The sequence below is a fragment of the Silurus meridionalis genome, chromosome 22, assembly GCF_014805685.1.
Source record: "Silurus meridionalis isolate SWU-2019-XX chromosome 22, ASM1480568v1, whole genome shotgun sequence".
Lineage (NCBI taxonomy): Eukaryota > Metazoa > Chordata > Actinopteri > Siluriformes > Siluridae > Silurus > Silurus meridionalis.
Window position 1 is genome coordinate 5,628,796 of NC_060905.1, and position 15,338 is coordinate 5,644,133.

Here is a 15,338-nt window from a genome sequence, read left to right on the forward strand (position 1 = left end):
TCCTCCATCTTGTTTTTATTCCTCTACAGCCCGCGATTGATTTTTTCTCCAACGAAGTGATGATCCATCCAGTAACCAACAGGCCTGAGGACAAACGCAGCTTCATTCCGTCTCTCATTGAGAAAGAGAAGGCAAGTGCCCCCCTCCCCCTTTTTTTTCCTTTCTTCTTACAAGTCTCTCGATCTCATCTCCCAGCTTATGATGTAAATCATTATTTGTATATGCTGCGTGTTGTGCAGCTGGGGTTAGACCTGAAGACTCATGTTTCGACCAGTTGGACTTGTAACTGTTTGCATCTGTAGAGCATTATAGGTAATGATTCCCACATAGTGTTTTTTTTATTTATTTTTATTTTTTGTGGAGAAAAGGAGGAGGAGATGAGGTCTAAAACTGCAGTAATTGGAAGCTGAAAGAAATTAGACCCACAACCTTTTTAGTCACAGTATTAGGAGGGGAAAAAAAGGCATTCACAGTCTCTTTTAATGCGGTGGTTTTAGACAGTCAAGCTGAGATTTCTGCAGTAATTTATATCAGTTTGGTTTCCTGCTGTAAATTGGTCATGGGTGATTTGTCACTCCATAGACCATAATCTCCAAATAGCCTGCACTGTTACTGTAGTAATATTAGAGTTTTCAGGGCAGGACCATCAGACTGCACTTTATTCCCTTCTGATTAGGTAAGCAAGCTGGTTCATGCCATAAAAATGGGCTGGATCAAACCACGCAGGCCCAAAGACACCACACCTAAATACTACGACCTGTGGGCACAAGAGGACCCAAACGCCATCCTGGGGCGTCACAAAATGCACGTTCCTGCTCCAAAGATGAGGCTGCCTGGTCACGAGGAGTCCTACAACCCCCCTCCAGAATATCTGCTCACAGAGGAAGAGGTCTGTCTGATTAGTTTGTTTCCATTTTCTTTAGACATTTCCACAAGGGCATTTCCACATAGTCCATTACAATGCGGTGTGTAAAATTTGCCTGTAAGGGATTTGCTTGTGGTTTGCATACAAAGTGAGAGTGCTCAATACAGGTGCATCCTCACTGCAAGCTGCACTAAAACCAGTCTTTCTCCTGCTGTGTCACACAAAATCAAGCACTTAAACCAGTAATAAATGTTACTCCGATGTTTTTCTATGTCATTTTAAACAGAAACTGGCATGGGAACAGCAGGACCCAGAGGATCGTAAGCTGAACTTCTTGCCGCAGAAGTTCTCCTGTCTTCGCGCTGTGCCTGCGTTCTCACGCTTCATCCACGAGCGCTTTGAGCGCTGCCTCGACCTCTACCTGTGTCCCCGTCAGCGCAAGATGAGAGTGGGTTTTCTCACCGATATCATATCACAATAAGTGACGTAACAGTGTGTAGATGGATAGATAGATGGATGGAGGGATGGAGGGATTTGATAGATGGATGGAGGATTTGATAGATGGATGAAGGGGATGGATAAATGGATAGATAGATGGATGAAGGGATGGATGGATGGAGGGATTTGATAGATAGAGTGGATGGATGGATGGATGGATGGTTTAGAAAAATGGGTTGATTGATGAATGGATGGATCGATTAGAGAGATGGATAGATACATACATAAATAAGCTATGGGCAGTGAGGTAACATTTGCACTAATAACAGTATGACAGTTGTAGTAACAGAATGGTTAATTACACTGTTGTATCTAAAAAAAAAAAAACTAAAAAAAAACCTAATATTTATGAAAGAATATATATCTTGATCTTTACATATAAAAAAAATACATGTAAGATAGACTACATGTACAAATGTATTTGGACATTAGACTTTTCCAACCATTTGTTGTTTTCCAAAATATTAACACAAAGTTGGAGGCACACAATTGTATAGAATTTAATTGGATGTGGCAGCATTACATTTTTCCACCAATCTACCTAGAAGATTCAAACCTGTTCCAGCATGACAATCCCCCTGTAAACTTAACGAAGACATGCTTTACATGGGTTATAGTGGAAAGTCTTGAGTGGCCTGCTATAGAGCTCTGACCTGAACACCTTTGGGAGAAATGTCTCAAAGCAGCTTTACACAGATAATGTGGTAATAAAAATGAATATGTTGTTCTTTATAAGTGTAAGTTTGTTTCTGATGAGCGAGCCGATGGAGACTAAATCTCCACAAGCACACTCCAACATCTAGTGGAACATCTTTCAAGAAATGTAGAAGATATTTTAACAGCAAATGGGGCTTAAGTGTGTAATGGGATGTGCAAAAAGCTTATGATGTTCTCTATCTCTCTCTCTCTCTCTCTCTCATACATATATGTTCCCATGTATCTCTTCTCTTGCCTCCCTCTCACAGGTGAACGTGAACCCAGAGGATTTGATTCCCAAGCTGCCCAAACCTAAGGACCTGCAGCCCTTCCCCACCACCCTGTCCCTCGTAAGTGAACATCCATCAAGGATCTGCAATCACAATGCTGACTCACCTGAACACCTTCCCCTGAAGACTGGATTCACCGCTTTATCCTCACATCAGATCAAGCGACAACATGAAATGAGCTTAGGGTGTCGGATTTCATAGATGCTTTATAGTGGAAGAGAAAAACACAGTCTGTTTGGGTGGCATTTTTCCGGGAGTAGGAAAGATCAGAGGAGTGCTGTTTTTTTTGGGGGGAAAAAAAAAAAACAGACAGTCGTTCTTGTAAAACTCTCAGTGAAGAAAAGTTTAGTCTGCCATTTTTCATGACTGTAAATAGAGGAGTTCTAAACATCTGGGCAACGGCAAGGAATTAGTGTGAAAAAGCTGCTTTGTTTGTCCCCATGTGATCTCACTGGATTTATGATTATATTGTGCTTAGCCAAGTCGATGTTATTCACTTGCACTTTTTTTTTTTTTTTTTATCTTATTAAGACCTGAACATGTCACTTGTAAGTGACACATACTTAAGAGTTAAAACGTTTTTCTTTTCTTTTTGTAAACATGTTTAATAGTATGTTCTTTGCCTATGTCGTCTCTGTTATTGCATATAATACCAAGAGCTGTGTGTGCATAGTTTACATTTAAAATCATTTTAATACTGCTAATAATTGTTTCTGATCTTCCTCAGGTGTACCGTGGGCACTCCAGTCTAGTTCGTTGTATCAGCGTGTCTCCCAGCGGACAGTGGCTGGTTTCAGGTATGTTTTTTTTTTTCTTCTCAAGTCAGTTTATTCAAATAATTTCAATAAATTGTTTTGTGTAGCACTTTTAACAATGGCCATTGTCTCAATCAGCTTTACAGAGATTGAGGTTATAAAGCAGTATAAAAGAAAGTTTAGTCCCAATACGTTTTTTCCTTATAATGGTAAGTCTATTCCTGATGAGTGAGCAAGTGGTGACTGTGGCAAGAAAAAACTCCTTTAGCTAGAGGAAGAAACCTTAAGAGGAACCAGTATCAAAAGGGAACCCGTCCTCATCTGGGTGGCACCAAATATCCATTTATTACAGGTCCATCATTGTTGAGGTGTGCAGTGATGGGCACTTCAATGCAAAACTGTTCATGCAGCTTGTGATCCTGAGGCATTGTGGTAGATATTAATTCATCCTAATAGTTCATGAGTTGCTCAGTAACCTCATCCCCAGCTGCATAGAGTGATCTCCATTTAGGTAGGGCATGGAGATGAATTGGATAGATCTGAAGAGAAGAAAAGGACAGGAACACTGGTACCTCAGGAGCATGTTGAACTCGACAGAGAGAGAGAGAAAGAAGGAGAGAAGAGGGGTGACTGGGAGAGAGAAAGGAGGATTGTTAAGCAATCTAATGCAACCAAAGTGAAAGAAAGCCAACACTTTTTTTATTATGTGTCATTGTGCGTTGTGGAAGAGGCTTTATGCCGTAGCTCATCTCTGGCTCAGCTCCAGCCCTCGTCTGCTGTTATTTTATCCGGTAGCTGAACGACTGCTCAAAACATCCCCAGAGCGCTTGCTATGATGTAATAGCCCTTCGTGATGAAAGGACCAGCGTCTCATTTTGCAGACGTCAGACTTGGAGTGAGGATGAGCGCAGACAATTTTTTGCTGGAAATGCATGAACCTGATAAATTAGTCATGTCTTACTCACAACTCATCTCCGTCTCTTTTCTCTAGACGTTTTTTTTTATGTTCCACTCGCTTTTTTTTTTTTTTTGTCTGCTTGGCTTTCATTGTTCGCTGCTCTGGGAAATCAAACAGGAAAGACTTCACTTATGTTGTTGCCATTTAGGATTTTCATAAAGTCACAAGGGGAACCTCAAAATATTTCGGACTACAAATTAGTAATGGGTGCTGTTTATCGGGGGGGAGTGTTCTTTACTTCTTTCCTGAATGTTTCTTTCTATAAGATCAAAAGACCTGCTTTAGTTACAAAACCCTGAATGGAGCAAAACTAAACTCCAGATAATGCTATAAAACATATTTAAATGATTAGCGAGGGTTTTTCTCCTCTCCACTTCAGAAGCTCTGCCTGTTCGGTATTTCTTTAACTATATATGTATGTATATAATCACATGCTATAATTGATATATTTCCTAATGTAGTATTAAGCATCTGATTGCCATTAGCCTTGGTATGAAACATATGAAAGAGCTATAGTAGAACACAATAGTCGTAATAACATCGAGCCCAAATCTGATTTAATACGCTCTGTTGAAGGGAGTGGCCATGAAACCCAAAGCCACGAAACCCAAATGATATCCCTTTCAGTATGAAAATGTGGTCGCATTTCTTTCTGCCGATTTGAATGAGGAAGCCTAGGTAAATAATAGTCTATCAATTAGAAACAAATAAGTGGTGGTAAGCCCATACTCTGTGTTAAGATCAACCTGGTCACACCTGTGCTCTAATATAGTGTGTCCATGTGTGTGTGTTTTTATTTATACAGTAATACCTTGGTTCTTGTTCGGCTTCTAGAGTGCCCTCCAAAGCGTTCTCTTTTGTGCTCTGTGCATTTTAAGCCTAAATCTTGAATCCTAAATGGTAAAAAAAAAAAGGAAAAAAAAAGAATTTTCTTATACATTACAATACTCCCTTGATGAAATCTTGGTGAATCTGTTTACTTATAAGTAGACTTCTCAAGCCTTCTATACATATATTTATTATGTCTGTAGGGCTAGTATTCACTGAGATTCAGGTTGTTTAATTTATGTGTCTGTGAAGAGAGACGACAGACGGCAAAGCGCACCCTCTGTCCGTTTTCTTTATTTTACAAAGCTACAGCGTTTTGTTGTTGAGTGTATACAAATAAAAGAAGACCCTTTACAGATTCAAATGATGTATTGCTCATAGTAAATTTAGTTCGTTCCGGCGTTATGAGGAAAACAATGCCACAGAACGCACTGGCGCGTTTGTCGACCCCAGAGGGTTAAATGACGTGTGTGTGTTATTGTGGATTTTGGTGCTGATTTGAGACTTGATGCCTCAGTAAAACAAATGTTTACTGATTCAAAAAAGATTTTCGGTGGAGTTTATTTATCTGAGTAAAGAATGGACGTCATTAATAGTTGAAGGTTTTAATTTTGCCTCTTTTATATTTATTTATTAATCTCGATTTCTTTTATAAAAATAGTGTGGTAATTATATATATAAATATATATACATACACTCAGTTCGTACTGAGATAATGAAAACAAGTACACTTATGAATAATGTGGTGGGAGGGACAGATGTGTAGAGAGAGAGAGAGAGAGAGAGAGAGAGAGAGAGAGAAAGGCTGGTAACAATTTAGTGGCAGTATCTGCTAAGCCGTCCATAACAAAGGACTCTATAAAGCCATATGCAAAACCGCTAGAGTCAGGGCCGCTGTTTTGTCTTCGCTGTAAAATATATTAAACCAGTTATAAAATGCCCGTTCCCACAGTAAAAAAGGCAGTTGACAACCTCCCAGGCTTTACCAACCCTCTTAAGTCTTGAAACACCCCCACACACACACACACACACACACACACACACACACACACACACACACACACCCTCAAAGCACCCTAGACCCAACATTTGTTTTTCACTTTGTGCAGCGTTGTAAATCGCATTGTCTTCCATGTCACTGGGTTGTATGATCATGACCGTTTTGTTCCACGAAACCATGACGTCAGTCCGTTCTCCCGGATTTAACACTTAGCTTGTGATTTACAGGCTAATTGGGAAGTCTCGAGAAAGCAGTATAGTATGCTAGTGGTAATAAAACTCTCAATTTGGTTTCAAATAGACAAAGATGTTTCAGGAAACTTCAGAATGCTTTTCTTGTGTTATGAATCAGAGCATTTTCTTTCTGGCTTGTTTAACAAGATATAACCCAAAAAAAAAAAAAACATAAACCTAAAGTGAGTTTAAGTCCTTTTTTCTTAACTGAAGCACCTCAAGCTTAGATGTTTGATGCAGGCAGAGCAAGAGCTCCCTGTCCAGCATTTGTAATTAACAGTATCGCCATGGAAGAATGATGCGCAGATTTTCATCCCCTGCTTGATGTTTTTGGACAGGATGGAAGGACAGAACGTCTGTAACATCTTCAAACTGCTGCAAAGGACTTCATTTTAAAACACTAACTGTTCCAATAGGCTGATATCTTTGTTCTACTCCTCAGCTGAATATAGGAATATCTGTAAAACTGAAAGTACAAAAAAAAAACACAACTACAAATTAGTGGGGTGGAGCCAGGAGATTTGAGGGGTCAGAGCAGGCAGATCTAAGCCACACACACAAAGTGCACACTAAACATCACACCATCCTTCATGACACTCTGCCCTGCCTGGGGTCACGTCCAGACAGATTGCCATCGAGCATTTGATCAAATGGTTTTGCTTTTTAGATTTTAAGTTGAATGTGGAGTATCTTTAGAAGATTTTTGATGCCTTAAATATTTGTAGATGGTTTTTTTCTTTAGTATTCTACTCTTCCTCATGGTTTTGGTTTGTTGGTGAAAAAAATCTGATTAGTTTTCTCATCCTCTCGCAGTGTAATAACAAAAATGAATGAAATGGAGTTTAGATGCAAATCAGACCTCAGATCCACGATTTCCATTCACAATTAATCTAAAAGTGCACACACATGCAAACATACACCTCAGAGAGAGTGATGCTTGCGTGTGTGTGTGTTTGGCTGAGTCGGAGAGCTTTACGGAGGAGACCACAGCTATGTGTGCCAGACGGACCTCTGGGCCACGGCCTCGGGGACCGTCCCTGCTTTGCTATATCCGTCACCATAGCGCTCACTACTTAAAAAGCGATTATGGTTTAGGGAGGTATTACACTCCACCCTCCATCCAGGACCGCTCAACTTTTTTTTTTTTTTTTTTTTTTTTCCCTGCATTTGCGAAGCGTGCAGGTATTACAATTTTCACAATGGGACACTTTTAGGAGAAGGGTAGTTGTTGTCCCAGTGGTAGGACCAAAAATGTTGTGCATCCAGTAACAGCATCTTGCTGGGCTTTAGCACTTAGCCGGGTTGCCAGATCCTTTGTTTTTTTTTTGTTTGTTTTTTAAAGCACAACCAATAGCATAGGAGAGTGATTACAGATATCCAATCACACACAAGCTTAACACAATCTGCACGAGCATCTATGCATAAATTTGTTTGATTATACCATCAAATAGATCAAATGTTTGCACTTTGACTTTATTACCCCAGGTTCGGATGACAGCACAGTGCGCTTCTGGGAAGTGAGTACAGCACGCTGCTTGAAGACGATGGAGATGAGCGGGGCGGTAAAGAGCTTGGCGTGGAGTCCCAATCCTGCCGTGTGTCTGGTCGCCGTCAGTTAGTAAGTCCATTTCCTTTTCTATTCAGTTCAGCCACAGAGCAGCTTTTGCTACCAAATGTGCCACTTCCACCCCATGTGACCCCTCTGTATGACTTCAGATTACTAACAGCACTGTTTTTTTATTACGCTGTATAAAAGTGGTGGACAGTAACAAGGTGAATGTGATTCATTACTGTAAATGTAATTGAACTTGCTTTGATGGCCGCTTGGTGGTATCTACTTAGCAGGAACATACAGTTTAGCGTCATTCAACAGCAAGCAGAACATCGTGAGAGGAATAAATGAACTCGCCACAACACCCCTGGTTTCATTTTGCGATTTTTTTCTTTTAAGTAGTTGAAAAGGTTTTGAGCTCATAATAATTTTAACATATCAAACAGTGTCTGACTCATTGATATGGTGCGCTAAGAGTCTTTTTTTTTTTTTTTTTTTTTTCCTGCATTTGCGAAGCGTGCAGGTATTACAATTTTCACAATGGGACACTTTTAGGAGAAGGGTAGTTGTTGTCCCAGTGGTAGGACCAAAAATGTTGTGCATCCAGTAACAGCATCTTGCTGGGCTTTAGCACTTAGCCGGTTGCCAGATCCTTTGTTTTTTTTTTTGTTTGTTTTTTAAAGCACAACCAATAGCATAGGAGAGTGATTACAGATATCCAATCACACACAAGCTTAACACAATCTGCACGAGCATCTATGCATAAATTTGTTTGATTATACCATCAAATAGATCAAATGTTTGCACTTTGACTTTATTACCCCAGGTTCGGATGACAGCACAGTGCGCTTCTGGGAAGTGAGTACAGCACGCTGCTTGAAGACGATGGAGATGAGCGGGGCGGTAAAGAGCTTGGCGTGGAGTCCCAATCCTGCCGTGTGTCTGGTCGCCGTCAGTTAGTAAGTCCATTTCCCCTTTTCTATTCAGTTCAGCCACAGAGCAGCTTTTGCTACCAAATGTGCGCCACTTCCACCCCATGTGACCCCTCTGTATGACTTCAGATTACTAACAGCACTGTTTTTTTTATTACGCTGTATAAAAGTGGTGGACAGTAACAAGGTGAATGTGATTCATTACTGTAAATGTAATTGAACTTGCTTTGATGGCCGCTTGGTGGTATCTACTTAGCAGGAACATACAGTTTAGCGTCATTCAACAGCAAGTAGAACATCGTGAGAGGAATAAATGAACTCGCCACAACACCCCTGGTTTCATTTTGCGATTTTTTTTCTTTTAAGTAGTTGAAAAGGTTTTGAGCTCATAATAATTTTAACATATCAAACAGTGTCTGACTCATTGATATGGTGCGCTAAGAGTCTTTTTTTTTTTTTTTTTTTTTTTTTTTTACATATACTGAGTTGATTAAGCAAAGACTCTTGTAGTAAAAATTATAATAGGAACATTACAGCCATAATAAATCATAGAACTTTAAATGCTTAAGTATATTTGAAGGCAAATACTTCTGTACTTTTACTCAAGTGAAAGTTCTTACTTTAACTGAAGTCATATTTTACTTAGTGTATCGATACTTTACCTCTAAATGTATTGTGTAGTTTGTCCACCACTGGCTGTACAATTCCACTGATCATTTTCTTGCGATTATTTCCTTGTCATGCTGTATAAGAAAATTCCATTAGAAATTTCTTCAACAGCTCATTACATGAAAAATTTTGTCCGATCAAATGAAGACAGTGAGGAGGCTTTGGCTGAACAGCACAGACTTGCAGTTTTTTTAATTTGAAAGCATGAAGCTAGTTGGGGGAGCTGGTAGCTTAGTGGTTAAGGCGTTGGACTTTTGATCTGAGGGTCGTGAGTTCAAATCCCAGCCACACTAAGCTGCCACCTCTGAGCCCCTGTGCAAATCCCTTAACCCCATCGCTGCTCATTTGTATGAATGGGATAAATAGAAGTCGCTCTGGATAAGAGCACAAACGTAGATGTAAATTTAGTTTCAAAATGCTATAATAGAAAATAAAACTTTCCAAATGGATCATTTGTGTGATCTATTTTTTTTTTTTTTTTTTTTTTTTTTTTTTGGCCACACACCTGGAAGCTGTATTTGTCCTCTATTTATTGCCATGGCATGTCAACATGTTGTGGCATTGTAGCATCTTCAAACTTCTTTTTATTGTGTCTACTATAACGGCATGCCAAAGTTTCTGTCATATGTAAAGGTAAAACATGATTTCTTTACAAATGATCCGAACTATAAGATACAGGAGTTCAGAGCTCCTGGATTTATTGATTGTTCTTCTGTGTATGTAGTGGTGAGACTGTAGTGCTGATAAACCCTGGGCTTGGAGATAAACTGATCTGCAGTGCAACCGATCAGCTCCTCTCATCCTACGAGGAGCCTGAGGAGGCCAAGGAGCAGGCGGTACGGTGGGCAGTTGCTGAAGGCAAAGGTCATGACCAGGGCCAGCGGCTCATTCTCACACACCCCAAGGTAAAAAAAAAAAGAAAGGAAAAGAAAGCAAAGTTCAAGCACACTTGAAGTCATTTCACTAGAATGTTAACATGAACTGTGTTTAATCATGTGGTTTGTTTTAATGACAGCAGCTAGTTTCTAGCAGTGTCTGTATGATATCTGTGTAAAGCTGAAATGATATAAATTTTGATGTCTCTTTTTTTTTTCCTCTGTGGTGCGTTCTGTCCCTCACATGCGCTGCAGCCAGGAGGCTTTTAACTATTGGCAAAAGCCACAAGGTTGTGGTTGTCTTTTTCCTGAAATGGAAAGAAATATAAGACGCCTCCAGTGTCCAATTAAAACTACTGGAAAAAGAAACGCCGGCTCACCAGCTGGCAGGCTGGTAAAGCCAGCATTAATAGTCGTAAATTTAGTCTCGGAGTGTCTTTGAGGTTATAATTGGATTAACATTGTTAAGGTTACCGCAGAATGACTTTGACCATTGACCTGCTGGTCATAACAGCCATCTTTCCCCTCTGTTTCACTCTTTCTCACTCTCTCGCTCTTCTCAGGTGGTGAGACAGGTAACTTGGCATAGCAAAGGTGACTACCTGGCCTGCGTTATGCCCGACGACGGCAGTAGTCTGCAGGTGTTGATCCACCAGGTGAGCAAACGGCGCACACAGATCCCCTTCCGGAAGAACAAGGGCATGGTACAGTGCGTCTCTTTCCATCCCATCCGGCCCTACTTCTTCGTGGCCACACAGCGCTACGTGCGTATCTACAACCTCATCAAACAGGAGCTCACCAAGAAGCTCATGACCAACTGCAAGTGGATCTCCAGCATGGCTGTGCACCCAGGAGGTGAGTGTCCATCACTGGGTTCGGGATCTCTCAGGAGTACACAGATTTGTAAAGTGATAGCTGAGCGGATGGTGTTAGGCTTTGGATTGGAGGGGTTCAAAATTTGGAATCCACATGATGCAATTGCTGGACCTTTGAGTAAGACAGTTTTTAGTTACGCTGGATAACGGTGGTCTGCCAAATGTCGTAAATGTAGAGCTCAGTTTTTTAGTAAAATGATGTTAGCAGTTGACAAAACACCAAACTATCTTCCAACTATGGAAAAGAAAAATCAAACAATCAATCTGTAAGTTGATTTCTGTCTCTAGCATGTAAATTAGCTTCTGTGTATGAATTACTTCTTGAGTTAACAACAATGGTGTGGTTCTGATATCTTACACTATATGGATAAAAGTTTGTCAACACCTTAACATGTGGTTATCATCCCATTGCACATTTGCTCCCCGTTTGCTATTATAAAATCCTCCACTCTTTTGGGAAGATGTTCCACTAGATTCTGTAGTGTGTTTGTGGAGATCTGTCCTCATTCAGCCACAAAGGTGTTAGTAAAGTCAGGTACTGATGTCGTTGAGGTGAGGAGGTTATCGGGTGCAATCAGCACTCCAGTTGATCCCAAATGTGTTCAATAAGGTTATAGAGCCCTATAGCAGGCCACTCAAGATCACTCCAACCCATGTGTTTGCTTCGTTTCTAATTTTGCCAGGTGACAATGTGATCTGCGGGAGCTACGACTGTCGACTGGCTTGGTTTGACTTGGATCTGTCTACAAAGCCGTATAAAGTGCTCCGGTGAGATGATTGTGGTGTCCAAAGGAACTCTAATAGGAACATTTTGCTAATACCAATACTTGTAGCTCTTATGGTAATGCTTTTCTTTGTCTTTAATCAGGCATCATAAGAAGGCTCTGAGGAGCGTAGCCTACCACAAGCACTACCCTCTGTTTGCTTCGGGTTCAGATGATGGCAGTGTTGTGGTCTCTCACGGGATGGTCTACAAGTGAGTGTTCTCTCCCTTCATCTTCTTGATCCAGTCAGTATGGTTAGAAGGCTCTTTGAGCCGGAGAAATGGTCCGTGCATGGTCCAAAGGCATCAAGTCGGGCTTTGTGTTTGTACCCAGCCAGAGGATGCTTATAGTGTAAATCATAGTTCCATTAATATAGACTTTATTAACTATAACCTTCACCACCATTTTACCTCCTCCATCATTTTTGATAACACTTATTCCCACTTTCTAAACCAGTCTCATGCTCTCTCGTTCTTTTTCACAGCGACCTGTTACAGAATCCCCTCATTGTCCCGGTGAAAGTTCTGAAAGGTCATACCATCGCACATGACCTAGGGGTGCTCGATGTGGCATTCCATCCTACTCAACCCTGGGTCTTCTCCTCGGGGGCTGATGGAACAGTCCGTCTTTTTACCTAGTCAGCAAGTTTTCTGTAGCTAACTGGATAAGGAGTGAACGTTTTTTTTCTTGTTTTTTTTTTTTATTCTACATTTGTACAACTTTTAGTACATCTACATCTTGTTACTCCCAGAAAATATGTGCGCTCAGTATAATTGCCCTGTCTGTCACAATTTTATTAGAAACATGAGGGAAAAAAACACGTATTTTTACTTGCTTCACATCCATAAACCAAAAACGTGTTCAATTACCTACAAACCTAAACAGTGAGAGATCCGGAAGGCCTTTTCCCACACCGGGCCGTGCAGCTGTCTCACGGTGAAGCAAGTATGAACCGCTAATCCTTGGACAATGAGACAACTCATGGAAAAAATATATATGTTCAACTGTTATTCATGCCAAAAGATACAAGAAAGAATAAAGTTCAGGCTGCGAGTTTCAGAAGTCCTTTCTTTACCAAGGCTAATTTTTCAATTAAACCCGAGCTCGTTTTACATCTTGATTTTGAACTGCTGTGTAAGTCCTTTGCCAGTATTCGTGATCAGGCACGTTACAGCGAGTCATTAAACATGTTGAGTTGTGAAACATCGACTGAGTGAATTTCTGAGAAACATTATTTTTAATTAAACATGGTGTTCCTTGAAGGGCCTTTTTTTTTTGGCTTTTTCTTTTGCTGTCTTTTCTTCCTTTGCATTGCCACAGGTCAGCAAGGGTGATTTGAAAACTCCTGAAATATATGCAGCAGGAGACTGGGGAATGGGGCTCTTTTCCTGTGTGGGGAGGCCCAGACGTGAGCGATCAGAAGCCTGTGTGTATTATAGATCGGGTTTCAGCAAGGCAGTCCACCTGCAGGCGTCTCTCACCACGAATCTCGAGTCTGCACGCCTGCCGATCTCGTAGGAGTGTTGGGGGCAAACCTGTCAGCTTTGTTCACACCATTTCTACAGTCTAAGACACCAAACTCAAATAAATGTCTTTACTGATATTTTGGAAAGAATGAGTATTGAATTTAGATTCTGTGATCATTCTGCTCATGGCATGTACAAAATGGTCTATAATTAGCATTAAATCTACAGTCTTGTTTCTGTCCCCATCACAGAAATGGACCTTGAGGCTCATTATAATTAGAGTAATGTTTTCTAATATAATTTACATATACATTATTATAATTTGCATATACATTATAATATCAATGACGTGTTCTAATTGAGTGATGTGTTCAGTTCTATTTCTTATTGAAGAGCAGGATGTTGTGTTGGGGGTATGATTGCCTTCCACTTCATGCACTGTTACAAATCCACTGTTACTGTTACAAAGTCTATACATTGTTACAAGTTCCGGGGCGGTTTCCTGCTTTTTGGCACCCTAGGTGAGATTCTTATTGTCAACCCTCTCTCCACAATGCTCCGCCCCCACTCACCATACAGATTATTCTCACCCTTTCATAAAAAAGGTTAAACACAATGAAGTCATATAATTACCTGTGTGCAAATATGTAAATATCTACTGGATATAAAACTTAAGCAGAAAAACATAAATGATTGTGAAATTTTTATTTGCATTTAAATGTTATCAGCTATTAAGTATTATAAAATAACTATGCACATTCATGTTCAAAAGGAAATAACTGGTAAACAACTCAAATAAACTTTTGCATATTTTAGCATATATTAAGCATGGACAGTGTTCCCTGTCACCCTCTGCATCTCTTTTTCTTTCCTAACAGCAGCAGCCACTATCACCAAAGAGACTGTTAGTCAGTTAATCGTAATTGATCATAATGCATCTTAAATAAAAATGATTTAATAATTATATAACGACTGCATAGTTTGCCTATTCTTAGAAACGGTGCTGACATTTTCATTATTTAAGTAAGCTTAGATTTAACCATACTGCCCACTAAAGGAATGTTCTTTGTCGCATTTACTTGTCACTAACATTTGATTCGTGTAGCGTTTTACACCATACAGCCAAAAGTTTTTGGACACGACTATCACATCCATATGTGCTCCTTAACCAAACATTTAAACACACAGTTGTATAAAATGTCTTATGTTGTAGTGTTACAATTTCCTGTACACAAGACGTGGTGTGTTAAGGCTGAAGAAGAAGATCTCGTGTCCAAAAAAACATAAAAACATATGGATGTTTTGGACAGGTGAGACTACAAACTTTTGCTTGTATAGTGTGTGTGAGTACCGAAAATAAAAAGATGATTTTTTTTTTTTTTTTACGAACCTGATCATTTTATTTTATATGTATACAAATAGCGATACGAAAAAAAAAGCTTGATCAGAATCGCATATGTTTCAGACTAGATCCTGTAGGAAGTACAAAAATGTTATTATACACACTTAAGTGCACAAAATAAAAAAATCGCTGACTACCAAAGACCACAGTTATTAACGTGGATTGGTTAGAAATTAATAGGAAAGTTAAAAAAAAAAAAAAACAAACTTTAGTACAAATAATTATGAGCTGGGATGCTGTAGAAAACACACAGCATGGAGAAAGTGGTGTTATTTATTACCACAGTAGAAAGAAAAAAATGTTTTGACTGAACTGAGCTTTTTTCTTTGAAGAGCCAGAAATAAATCTTGATTGAGTGCCTTGGGCCAAAAATAAATCTTGCATTATACCAAATATATTAAAATTCAAGTTGCCATGTTTCCTCTAATTTACAATGCAATATATATATATATATATATATATATATATATATATATATATATATATATATATATATACACACACACACATTAGTCTGTAATATGCTTAATTAAACTAATGCAGGTCCAGTTCAGTGAAACTTATAATACAATAAGAAAAAATATAATTTATTGTTCAAGTATTCAATGCGTAATACAACTATTCAGTGGATCACCACACAACCCTTTTTTGGCTTTCTCTGATCTATTTATTTGTCTTTG

General features: G+C 39.5%; 1 protein-coding gene across 1 annotated transcript in view; it reads left to right on the forward strand.

Annotated features, from left to right (window-relative positions):
- The window catches only part of bop1 (BOP1 ribosomal biogenesis factor), a 57,271-nt gene extending 44,278 nt beyond the window's left edge, over window positions 1–12,993 (forward strand). Inside the window, exons 6-16 of the mRNA XM_046834446.1 lie at window positions 30–131; window positions 677–889; window positions 1,152–1,313; window positions 2,329–2,409; window positions 3,077–3,146; window positions 7,609–7,741; window positions 10,001–10,181; window positions 10,715–11,006; window positions 11,710–11,794; window positions 11,895–12,002; window positions 12,275–12,993. Coding sequence (XP_046690402.1) covers window positions 30–131; window positions 677–889; window positions 1,152–1,313; window positions 2,329–2,409; window positions 3,077–3,146; window positions 7,609–7,741; window positions 10,001–10,181; window positions 10,715–11,006; window positions 11,710–11,794; window positions 11,895–12,002; window positions 12,275–12,428 — 1,581 coding nt within the window. The 3' untranslated portion in view covers window positions 12,429–12,993. The remainder of the gene's footprint in view (window positions 1–29; window positions 132–676; window positions 890–1,151; window positions 1,314–2,328; window positions 2,410–3,076; window positions 3,147–7,608; window positions 7,742–10,000; window positions 10,182–10,714; window positions 11,007–11,709; window positions 11,795–11,894; window positions 12,003–12,274) is intronic.
- The last annotated feature ends 2,345 nt before the right edge of the window (window positions 12,994–15,338 follow it).